The sequence below is a fragment of the Syzygium oleosum genome, unplaced genomic scaffold (assembly GCF_021117445.2).
Source record: "Syzygium oleosum isolate NSW1041296 unplaced genomic scaffold, Sole_v2.1 Sole_v2.09, whole genome shotgun sequence".
Taxonomy (NCBI): Eukaryota; Viridiplantae; Streptophyta; class Magnoliopsida; order Myrtales; family Myrtaceae; genus Syzygium; species Syzygium oleosum.
Genome location: NW_026607493.1, coordinates 3,305,575 through 3,318,083, shown reverse-complemented (window position 1 = coordinate 3,318,083; position 12,509 = coordinate 3,305,575). Strand labels below are relative to the sequence as shown.

The 12,509-nt window shown below is 41.9% G+C and overlaps 1 protein-coding gene across 1 annotated transcript; it reads right to left on the bottom strand.

The window, feature by feature from the left end:
• Positions 1–9,661: 9,661 nt before the first annotated feature.
• LOC115673651 (transcription factor MYB108-like) lies at positions 9,662–11,117 on the bottom strand. Its single transcript, XM_030595875.2, has 3 exons — positions 10,879–11,117; positions 10,605–10,734; positions 9,662–10,509 (listed from the first exon to the last, which is right to left on the bottom strand). Exons 1-3 carry the CDS (start codon positions 11,012–11,014, stop codon positions 9,948–9,950), a joined length of 828 nt encoding a protein of 275 aa, XP_030451735.1. The 5' UTR covers positions 11,015–11,117; the 3' UTR covers positions 9,662–9,947.
• Between the last annotated feature and the right edge of the window lie 1,392 nt (positions 11,118–12,509).

Here is a 12,509-nt window from a genome sequence, read left to right as displayed (position 1 = left end):
ACTTGGGAAGTACTTTGCTTTTTTTAGGTGGATTCTCCCTAGCTTCCGCGCTGATAGATGAGGCCTAAATCTTATGGTGAGTCGACATCAATGTGTCTCGAGCTTATCACGAACAGCATGGGCATATAATCATTTGTTGGTGAGGAATGAGGCACATCTCAATTTAGACTAGCTATTTAAATGTTTGACCTAATTATTATCGTTGATTTATTTTAGGAAAAAAGCTAAGCCGTCGTCCATTTCGAGTTGTGTGCTTTACCCAGAAGTGAAGAGTAATGATTTCAAGGGGTAAAGTATCATGGAGACAACATTTCGAGACAAAATAAATAAAATTCATACTTTTTATTTGGTAAGAAAAAATTAATCTTTTAATTAAGCTGGGATCGAATCCTTTACGTCTTGCTCTCATTAAGGAATTTATTTAATATGATGATGCTAGGTCTATATGTCCATATTAAGGGAAACTAATTGTTTTTTTTTTTGGGAGGGGGGGGGGGGGGGTGTGGAGGGTGAGGAGAGCTTAGTAAACTTTAGTTTCATGGATTTTTGAATTCATCAAAAACTTTAAAACTTTTTATTTTACTCCAAACTATGTCTATTTTGATTCCATGACAGAAACCATGTAGATAATGTGATGAATTAGCTAGCTAGCCTAGTGCCATGCTAACTAAATATGTGAGTTTCTTGGGGGAGAATGAAAATATTAAAGTATTATTAAAAACTGTCAACGTCAACATCGGCCGTGCCGCGTAGGACGGTCTGCGTCCGCATCCACGTCACTGATTTCCGGGCAAAATTGGCCGGATTGACTCAATTGGCAAAACGCGAAAATATTTAAAGCTCAATTGGCACACTTAAAAAGGTTTAGGACTCAATTGACAAAAGAACAATAAGTTTATGACTTTTTGGATAATTTTCCCGCGAGACAAGCTGACGTTTGAGTATTGATTTGAGTAATATTAAATCTTCAAGAAACACGGTCTATCGAGGTTGATTAGACCATGTCCAACGAGTCGTTCATCGGCTCATTGACCAAGCACACTGTCAGTAAAGATCCAACCAGCGACCAAAACTACGTCGTTCAAGACTTCACGCAACTGCACGAACCAATCTTCGCGTCCCACAGACTCGAAACACGTGCGAACCCTTTGATTAAGTCGAGTCAACCACCCAAAACCTAACGAAGCACTAGCCCATTAGCCAGTGACCAATCACAATTTGCCAAATAAGAAACCCGATCCCGTACTTAATCAATAAACGCCATTTAAGCCCGCTGATTTATCAGTGAAGTGCAACGAAAAGATGGGTGGGTGAAAGATTGAAGAGTGTTAGTTTGAAGAAGTTGGAACTTTGTGTGTTTTATAAAGAAGGGGAAGAGAGAGACTGCTAGGCTTGTGTGTAGTGCCTCTCTATGTATGTGTGTTCAACTTCAAGCGTTGCGAGTTCAAGCTGATCAGATGGCTTCCCTAGTTTTGTTGCTCGAAGCATTGTGGAGATGTCGCCACGACACGGGCATCGACTTTCTTGGCCAAGGAGCAGAGGAACGATGTCCATGTCATCATGGCGACGGCGTAGGCCGTAAATATCAGCAAGTACATGGTGACACAGGAGATTACTACGAGATTTCCGGTGAAACCCTCGGCGCGGAAAAGGTTGCTCAAAGCTGGAAGGTTGGTGACTATAATGTATGGCCTTAAGCAAAAATATACGTAAGAATAATTATGATAAGGATGATGAAGATGTAGATCGACATCAGACGTTTATCTTATATATACTTGGGAATGCTTGTATTAATTAGCCTTTGTTTTCCTTCTAATTCTATGCATAAAAAGTAAAAAGTAAAGGTCACAAGAGATAGAGGGCTGTCCTTTAAGCCCGTGGAAGACACTCCCCACAACCGGAGAATCCAAAACAACTGGGCATCCCACCAACAATCTTTGAGTGATCTTCCTTTTAGATTGTTTGTTGCTCTTGTTCTCCCTTAGCCATTGTGTTGGCTCTCTTTTGTTCCACTTAGATCGCGTTTAGCTATGCATAGTCGCACACCTTTTACCCGTTGGAACACCATTGGTGTCCCATTGGGTACGAGGTTTTTGTATTCGACTATCCCCTTTTGTAAGTGGTGCGTCAAAAAGTCAATATACATCTTACCTTACCAAAAAAAAAAAAAAAGTAAAAGGTTTAGAGTCATTCCGACGAGGCGGATCAACTTACCTGATAATCGGCCAACAACATCTAAGCAAATCATCGGAGACAACACACAAAGGTGTGGAGTAATTCCGATGAGGTAGCTACCATGTTTTTGCCAGAAAATAAAGAAGGTCTCTACCATTCGGATCGCCTCCTTGTTCATGTCCACCTCGTTCTCTTTTAGGGTTAGTATTTATGTATAGTTCACTACAGGATTGGATGGACTCAACTTTGTTCTGTGGCGGCGGAGGGTGAATGGTTTGGAAAAAATGGGTGGAATCGAATAGTTGAGCCGATACGATACCAAGCTCGAGCTTGACTCAACTATTGCGTATTTGGTGCTCGAAACTCGACTCCAATTCAATTGAGTATTAAGATTTCAGATGAAGCTCGACTCGAACGGAAAATCTGGGTACTCGAGCTCGACTCATTCGACTCGAATACAACCATTTTATAAAGGAGCTCAATCTTAGAGAGCTCGAAAATTTTTCTTTTGTTTTTACAGATACATGTGGTTATATCGTCTAACTTTTATAAGTACTAAAAACTTTTGAAAATATAGAAGAAGCTCAATTTGGCTAGCAAGCCTGTTGGGCCGAGTATTGGCGAGCGTGAACTTGATTCTTTGATATTTGAATAGTTTGACCTCGAGGCCGAGCTCGACTTGAGATCAAACTAGTTGATCCTGAGTGCCGATTGAGTGGAGCCCGAGTTACTGGCGAGTAGCTTAACTTAGTTTCATTCTTAGTATGAAGCTAGAGGTTATTATAACACGCAGCCAAATACATCTACGCAATTCAATATCATGGAGTCCTCTAGATGTACACGTAGGGCCTTCAACATTTCTAATGGATCCACGGCTGGCCGCATGTCGGGCCCGCCTAAGTCCGCCAAGTCGAAAGTAAAATTTGGGCACGCCTAGGCAAGCATATTCGTTCGCGTCCTAGCAACCGCCCACTTAGATATAGTCGAGTCCGTCCGCCCGCCTGCCCGCCCGTCCTTCTAATGAAGAAAATACAAGGGCGGGGCATACCCTACCCGGTCCGCAATAAGGTCTAGCAGTAACCTCGTCTCGAAACTAGTTCACGAGAACCGCGTCATCATCTCGATCGTTGTTGGATCAAGCGGGCCTCACTTAGGAGCATGATAGTCCCAAGGATGCAACGCTAATGCCCATCAAGATGTGCCTGGCCAACTTACGAAAGGGTTGAGCTCGACTGTCCCAATAAGATGGGCTTCGGTTTGGGCTTGAGAGCAAAATACGACCTACGACCCCAATACATAGAAGTAGATGGGGAAAACCATTGGCTAATCAAATCGAGGAAAACCGTGCTTAGTTTGCAGTTTTCTGCCGGTTTTGTGGTCAAACATGAGTCACGAGCAGAGATTTGAATGTCTTGTCTAATCCCTTGGCATCTTCAACTTATCGTGTTTCGAGAAGAGCGATATTAGACATACTAACAATGATTTACAAAATTAAATAATTGAGTCACGTCCTAAACTCCAAAAAATCCCGCAACATCACTTAGTTTAGTAAATCAATTTTGTAAACCGGTCTTGATAAATTCAATCTTTCTCTTTGGAGAAAGCAAACAAATGAAATATCTATTTTCTCAAAAGAATTTTCACAGACTTATGAATTTGAAAGTTAGATATTTTTTTAGTGATATTTTCTTTCTACGTTTTGTCCTTTTTTTTTTTTTCTTTTTTGCTTGTAGTATTTTGAATTCGACCTTTTTTTTTATCGAAACATTCAAATATTAAAATGTAGAGTCACTTAGAAATTCTCTAAAAATAATTAAAATTAATTCTTCTTCCATTTTCCAGTAGCTATTCTTAATCCCACCATGAGTGTGAAATTATCCTTAGACATTCACCGTTGGATTAACGATCTGTGTGTTTTGAGTTAGTTTTGCAACTATCAATGATGAATGTATAAACAATTTGGTAAAAAATAAGGATAGGTTGTAAATTACAAATTATGAAAAATAGTTCACAATTTCATAGAAGCGTCAGTGGGTTATCAATAAGTTATTGAAATATCAGACGACCAATAATTTTTTCAGCAATAATTTTCTGACATTTACCATTTTTTTAATAAATTTACTAGTAGGAAAAAATAAAATACGTTTGTTTTTTTAATTGAAACAGTAACACCGTGTGCATGCTATGTGAAAATGAAAAACTTAACCCTAATACCTCTTGCTTTTTGTTAGGGCATTTATGCAATGGATGTAAAACCTACCTAATTTTTTTTCTTATATTGAGTTAGACACAAGTGTGAGAAAGAGTTATTCTAAGCTTTGTAGTTCATATTGCGAGAGCGCAATAGAAGTCTTATATTTTCACTTGGGGAGATTATCAAAAGGCAGCCCAAGCCCAAGCCCAAGCCCAAACCCGTAGATATATCCAGTTGGATCCACAATCATTCAAAAATTTAAGTCAATAAGTTATGAACTAACTTTGATATATTAACAACTCAATACTACACCAATTTTTTTCGTATAAGACTTTTCTAACAAAACTCACATGTGTATCTCCACAATCTCCCCTTTATGTATGAGCTCAGTGTTAGCCATTGGGGTCGTATTGCTACATCATAATGACCACCGCTTGGAAACCGCATTGCTCACCAAATTCCTTCCTTAAAATATTTCCCGGAACATACTAAGGGTCCTGTCAATTCTCCGATATGAGACTTTTGTTAAAAGCAATCGGTTTCAAGGTGGGTTAGTTCTTACCCTAGAATTGGGAACCGGACCAGACAGGGACAGTTTCCTATTTATGAAACTGGGAACCAACCCTATTCACCCAAGAACTGATGGTGTCTTAAGAAAGCCATAAAAAATCTCAAATTATGTCAACTATGACACATTTACCCTAAACTTTTTCTTATGACATAAAAAACCCCAAACTTGTACCTATGTGACACAGTTGCTCTTTGTCAATGTTTCGTTAAATGATTTTTCAGTCAAAATAACATTGGATTTATTTCACTTAAGCCATGTGGGTGCCATGTCAACACTATTTATTTTCCGATATCCATGTAGGCAAAATTTTAATGGTTCTCATTAACAAAACTTTCATGGAGGGTAAATGTGTCATACATGTACAAATTTGGAATTTTTGATATTACAAAATTTTTTTTAAGGTAAATGTGTCACAGTGAGCATATTTTAAGGTTTTTGGTGACTATTGTCTCTTTATGTTACTTTTACATTTTTTGTAATGACGTTCGAGAGGCCCGTATGTCCCAAAAGAATCCGTCCCTTCTGCTCTTTTGTTGCTCTCAATTGAGATGAAATTTACATGAATCTCCTTATCTATTTGAGAATCACATGGTCTATAAGCTTCACTTTGACTTCACTTTGACTTGAAGGCACCTTGATGTAAAGTTTTTGTTCATCTAATCTTTCACCACCTCCAGAGCAACAGTTGATCCCAGTTTGAGATAACTCTTGATACCGAGAGAGGCTAGGTACTAGGGTTTTCTTTTACCCACACCGCAAATGCTGCTCCAGCTAGGGGTGAGCAAAACGTATCAACCGAACTGGGAACTACCTGGACCGAATCGAACCAACTAGTTCTGGGCGATTTTCGGGGTCATCGGTCCAGTTCCCTATTTAATGTGTGGAATCGCCTAGCCGGACCACTCGAATTGGATCGACTATCTTTTTATATTTTCAAAAATCTATAAAAACTAGAAAAAAAAATAACAACCTCCTCAAGTCTCAAGTACTCTCTCACATGCAGCTTAAGTTGCTCCCTTTCTCAAATCTAAAGAAAACCTTAATCTATGTCACTTTCTCTCTGTGTCGCTGGCCTCGCCTCCCTCTAGCTCAACTGTCGCAACTCACCTCCCTCTCGCCGTCTCACTCTCTCGCTCGACTCTCGCCTAAGTTGCTCTTGCCACCTTCCTCTCGCGGTCACACTCTCTTGCTTGACTCTCGCCTGAGTCACTCTTGCCACCTTCCTCCCGTGGTCTCTCTCTCTTGCTCGACTCTCACCTCTCTCTCTTGCTCTGCTTTTGGCCATTCGACTCTCACTCTCTGTCTCGCATGCTGTAAGGACCCGGGGTCTACACTGTGTAATATTGTCCGCTTTAAGCCCACTGACCCTCACGGCTTTAAAACGCGTTACACAGAATAGGCCACCCAGGCCTTATAAGCAACCCCATGACTCCCCCCTAAGCGATGTGGGACAGAGAGATGCCCCCCTTGCCATCCTAGAAGCCTACCAGGAGCCGCTCCTTGTCCAGGCCCTTTGGCCCCGGCGACCACTCCCCGCCCTCGTCAGACCGGGTCGCTACATTCTCCCCTCCTTCGAGCACAGCGTCCTCGCTGTGGCCCCACACGCGGTCGGGAGTCGGCTCTGATACCATTTGTAAGGACCCGGGGTCTACACTGTGTAATATTGTCCGCTTTAGGCCCACTGACCCTCACGGCTTTAAAACGCGTTACACAGGATAGGCCACCCAGGCCTTATAAGCAACTCCATGACTCCCCCCTAAGCAATGTGGGACAGAGAGATGCCCCCCTTGCCATCCTAGAAGCCTGCCAGGAGTCGCTCCTTGTCCAGGCCCTCTAGCCCCGGCGACCATTTCCCGCCCTCGTAGGACCGGGTCGTTACACATGTCATTGACTGTTTTTTTTTTTTTTGCTATTCTTTGTACACCATTTCAAATTTTTTATCTAGTCTTCAAATCACTTGGCCATTTCTAGAGAGATGCACCGTCTGTTTTCATTTTCGTCGCTTCCTTTGCCTTGTTTCAATATTGAAAAGAAAATTTTAATTGGCCCACTCGGGAACTAGACTGGACCGGCCTGGTCAGTCTGGTTCGAAGGGGCACCGATCTGGTTTCTGATCTCATAATTGGGAATTGTCTGGTTCTCAGTTCCTGGGCGAGAACCGGATTGCTTGGTAACTGGTCAACCCAGCTCTAGCGTTATTTTAAAAATTAGAAGAAGAAAAAAAATCAAAAAGAAAGGAAAATTAAGGTGTGAGCGGTCCGATCAATCGGTTATTTGTGCGAAATCGGGAATCGGGCCGGTGATAGCCAGCTCTCGAGGTTCCCAATTTTGGGAACTGAGAACCGCCCAGAATCAATCAGTTCGATCTAATTCCTGAGTTGAGCCTGGACCATGCTCATCCCTATGGCATAAGCATCTCAACAGTACATACATATATAGTGATAGTTAATACTAAGTCGATTGTCCTTAAGGAAAATGTACGAAAGAAGACGAATAGCGCATGCAAAGATTCGGCCGAGGTGTGCCATGTGCTCGTGTTAATTTAGTATTACCAGTTCTACACTATAATTTCTTCATCTTTGAATAGTCTGTAAACGAGAGAAAACATGGAACAAGCCTGTTAAACGTCGGTCCATGAAAATTTTCTAAAGTCATAGAAGAGCTGAACATGGTCCTGCGTACACACATCCATGTCAAAACATACGCCTATTGTCCATCATTAGTTTGACCACCCCATTATTTCGCGGGACCCACCTTGACCTAAAACATTACATCCGGGTGACGTAAGCAGTGATCCCATTTTCGTGTGCAGAAGGGCACCCATGATTACCTAGGAATTCCACTTAGACGTTTACTGAGGGAGACCCCTCATTACTTAAACAATACTTTGCTGCTCCATCTAGAAATAATAACATAAAATAATGGGGGCAGATTGCGAAATTCAACATTCTTCTCTAATAGAGAAGCCCTTCCCTGGTCAGACCAACGAACACTGGCTAAGTTCAAAAGGTCGTCTCATCACTTCTCGTTTTCCAATACATTAGTAATTGGAAAAAAGAAACATTGGGCATCTCTTGGAGTGAATGACTAAAAGTCTAAATAAATACACGAGGAGGTAGAACAAATCCCGAATTGTGACATTGATTGAAGTATATAAAGTATCTTTTTCAATGGAATTATGTCAACTTAGACTCGTGTGGGTGCACTTGTTTCAACCGAATTGTTATGCTTTTACTGTTTAAATTCCAATTTTCTAACATTTTTTCTTTTGCAGCACTAGAGCAAGTGCAGAGAATCTATTGCGGCTTTTGAGTGCTCCTTCTTGTTTCAACCGAATTTAGAAGTTTTGGGGTCTCAAGTTTCCATTGTGGTGGTCCGATTGATTATCTCATTTTCCTCCTTTCAAATGCTAATAGTTGTTTTTGTTGAGTTCTACGTGAGAATCCGATAAGGTCAAATAGATTCTCGATCGTGTACAATGAGTACGTACTAAATCTGTGGATGGGATGGACATAGGATTCTGAGTCTAGGAGGGAACGGCATTGAAAATTAATAAAGGGTACACACCGCCGGTGTCGAGAAAATTTCTCACGGCCGGCTTCTATCCACCTTTGATTTGAAGATTTTAACTGTTGGCTCTCTTAAATCGATCGATGGTGGATAGGGCTGTTTGTGTTAAACCTTTTGTCACGTTATCGGTGTATGATATAATTACTCTCGCAACATAGAGTGACGGAAGGTACGATAGCTTCTGAAGTTACTTAGTTAACCCATGTATGTGGGTATAATTTCTCGGTCTCTCTCTTGTTGGCCTATATGAAACCCTAATCATGTTGGTTCCGACCTTTTGTAATGGAATATGCATGAGATTGTCATCTGTTTCGACCTCAATACTATTTGAATACCAACTCATTGAGCTTTGAATAGAATTAGACCCATTAAATATTTCATGTAAGCATGTTGACCAACCCATCTTACCTCTTGTGAAATACAAATGTTATTATCCAGCTGACCGATCAGAACGATAAGATGAGATGATGAAGATGCCGTTATTCGACTCATCGAGAATATGAGACAAGATAGGAATTTCTATTCGAAAATTTCCTTGTGAAAAGAATGTACCACGAAAGGACAAATTGCGACAAAAACCTAATAGTCGGGTTTGCGACTGCTGCCGGCCACTAGCCCCTCTTGGAGACTGCCATCATTAATGTCATATACCTACAAATGTCTCTTCATGTACAACACTTAACGTTCTAAGAGGACCTAAACTCTGATTATATAGAAGAATGACTCGATATAGTTATGAATTCAAGAGGACAAGGATCATTTCAACCTGCAAGCCCTTCGATAAAGTCGACTATTGGCATATCACTTGGGTCTTGCATGCTTGCATGGAGCTAAACCAGCTAACCAAGCGATGGCCTCTGTCCTCGTGGTGAACCATATTCGCGAACAATATGATGGTTTTGCTACAGAAAATCAATCTGTCCGTGCGAAGTGATGTCTCCTTGTTCGCAGGCTTCATACAGTTGATTGATCAGCATTTTTGGAAAATATAATCATACTTAGGTGACGACCGCAGGATTTGGCGAAAATAAAACGAGAGATGTATGAAATTTCGCAGCATCAGCAAATCAGTCTCAACCCAAAACTCACGAGATAGGAAACGATTGGATCATATTCGTGGATCAATCTTATCACGGGCTGGCCAAAGGAGATGAAGCATTATCGTCACGTTGAATAAAGTTAATGATAAACATCCGGTTTCGACATCAAACGACTTTTGAAACCATGATACAAGATCGTACATTGGATATCTGCAAAGCGTGACTCAACAAAATTTTCTTTTGCCACGTCATGTCTGGTCTGGATCAATCTTTCCCCAAGCTCAACTAAGTGCCAAACTACGTCACGTAAGCAAATTCCCTTCCTTTTTTTTTTTCACCCCCACCTAATGAAAGGAATAAAAATAGAAATAAAAAAATAGAAATATGCAAGTTCCTTCTAGAAGTGGTCGTCGGAGAGCTGCTGTCTCAAGAACCATATGTTCTCTTCATTCCACAGGCTATCCCACGAATCTCCGCCGTCCAATAGTAACTCGCTGCTCATGATATCGTCTTGAGCCGGTATATCCCAACCGGAATACCCAGCCCCGCTTCCGGGCCCGGTCGTCGAGCCATTGGGCAAATTGTAGCACTCAGTGAGTCCCGAAACCGGAGAAACTTGGGCTTCGGAGGAGGAGTCCGACGAAATCCCCGACGACAACTCGGGCACGAAGCTCGGGTCCTTCCAGCCCGACTCGAGCTCAGCCATGCGGGCCCCTCGATTGTCGAATATCGGTTCCTTGGAAGAAGTTACAGGGAGGCAGGCGGGTCGACCCCTGGATTCGGCGGCCCGGATCCTCTCAGCCAACCGGGGCATCCACTCGTAGCGCATCGTGTCCCGGAATTGCTGGCTGTTCACGTCGCATTTCAGCTGCTTGGCTTGCTTTTGCACTCTGGTCCTCCAATAGTTCTTTATTTCGTTGTCGGTCCTCCCCGGCAAATGTTTCGCGATTTTCGACCACCTTTTCAAATTAACACAATTTAAACACATCAGTCTTCAAGAAGTGTTTGGAAAAAGCTGAGGAACATGCTGCTCATGAGGGAACGTCGAAAGTACCGGTTGCCCCAGCGAGAATGGAGTTCGAGGATGATGAGCTGCTCTTCAAGAGAGATGTTTCCGCGTCGGACTTGGGGTCGCAGGTAATTCAACCATCTTAGTCTGCAGCTCTTGCCGGTTCTTCTCAAGCCTGCATGCACGTAATCAATCGTTTCACATCAAACATTAGCTTAAGAGAACACAGAGTATTTGTGTGTGTGTGTGTGTGAGAGAGAGAGAGAGAGAGAGAGAGAGAGAGAGAGAGAGAGAGAGAGAGAGAGAGAGAGATGGATACCGGCAAAATAAGCGACGGAGTTCCACCGGCCTTCGCCATGAGTCTCGACGTAGCTTCGGAGCACGGCGTCTTCCTCCTCGGTCCACGGCCCTTTCTTGACGTCGGTAACCATTTCGTTCTCGCTTCGAACCTCCATCTTTTCCAGGTGAAGAAGCCGAAGACAGACCACAGCGGTCGTCAGTACACAAATTGAAAGCTTGGAATGTTTTGGGAGGATTGTTGGAGAGAAGTGGTTGAGAGTGCTTGGGAGGATTGTTGGAGAGAAGTGGTTGAGAGTGCTTCAGATTAACTCGACTCGTGCAAAGACAGTTAGATAAAGAGGGTATATATAGAGAGGGGGAGAGAGAGAAGTGAAGGGCTTTGGACTGAGGACGATGGATTGACGAGGAAAGAAAGAGAAAGTGGCAAAATGGTAGTAAACGCGCTTCAGATTTGAAGAGCTGGCGAACTCGATATTGTCAGCAAATGTGAGTTTAATATTCACTAAGTTTGACCCTTTGACTTTGCCCGCCTCCGCTAAACTCCTACACGCGCACACTAGTGCTAACCATCGGATTAGATTAATTAATTAATTCGCTTGCGTTTAAGTTGCTAAACATGCGTAATTCCCTGTGGGGGAGGGTGCCTTTGTTTTAACTTTCTTTATTTGAGCCCATTTGGAGATTTAGTTATGTTATCTGTATGGATTTACATCTTGAGCAGGGTTTCTTCATTTTTGGACTAGATTATTATTCCAAAAGTGCCGTAATTGTCAATAGCATCATGATCGGGATGAGATCAAAGTATGATGCTTGGACTCACATGCCAAGTTGACCGGGCACAACGCATGATGGTACATCATCCGTATATGCCTCTTGACGGTTCACGGATACTTTTTAGAGTACTGAATCAAGTCGCAAGCTAAAGACAATTTCAGCCGATGATCGGTGACCATAGGGCGAGCCTATTTTGTATTGAGGACCAAGAGCAATCACCTATTTCTAACTCTTAATATTATTATCGCCTAAACCATTGCATATGCTCGGGTTCATATAATAGCCAAAATATGTTATCTCATCCATTGGATCATGTAGGGTCGCACATAGTTTTGAGACTCTATAATGCATTCGGCATACATGAACCCAAGACACATGACAAGAGGCTGAGTAAATCGTGTCTATGGTAACTTAGTTTTAGTTAAATTTGCAATTGAGTCGCTAAACTTTGATTCCAATCACCCTAGACAGTGAATAATTCATCTCTTTATAACCGATGTATCTTGTTATGTTTTGGCGATGTAAGTGAAATTCACCCTTCGAAGTTGTATGCAGTATGCATAATATAGGTGACGAAGTGATGATGGGGATTATCTCAACGTTGAAACTAATCTTCTTGTATAAATTTCTTTCAACGGGCTTTAAGAGTCATAGGACCAGCGAAGCTGCAAAAATCTCCACCCCTTTGAATGGAGTGGTCAATGTGTTCTTGTACTTGATTTCCTAACAATTACATTGAAAATTCTCATATCTTGACTCACCTACTTACAAGAAGGTTACAAGTTAACTTTTCGTACGAAAACCAAATTAAGGGACAGCTTGGACGATAATCCCTTCCAATTGATTGACTTTTGTGTGTACTGGAGGGGCTCTTGT

Coding starts and splice junctions, on each gene's coding strand:
- LOC115673651 (XM_030595875.2), bottom strand. CDS start 11,014: ATGGAGGTTCGAAGCGAGAACGAAATGGTTACCGACGTCAAGAAAGGG. Junction 10,735..10,878: donor CTCCGTCGCTTATTTTGCCG/GTATCCATCTCT, acceptor ACGTGCATGCAG/GCTTGAGAAGAACCGGCAAG. Junction 10,510..10,604: donor CATTCTCGCTGGGGCAACCG/GTACTTTCGACG, acceptor TAATTTGAAAAG/GTGGTCGAAAATCGCGAAAC.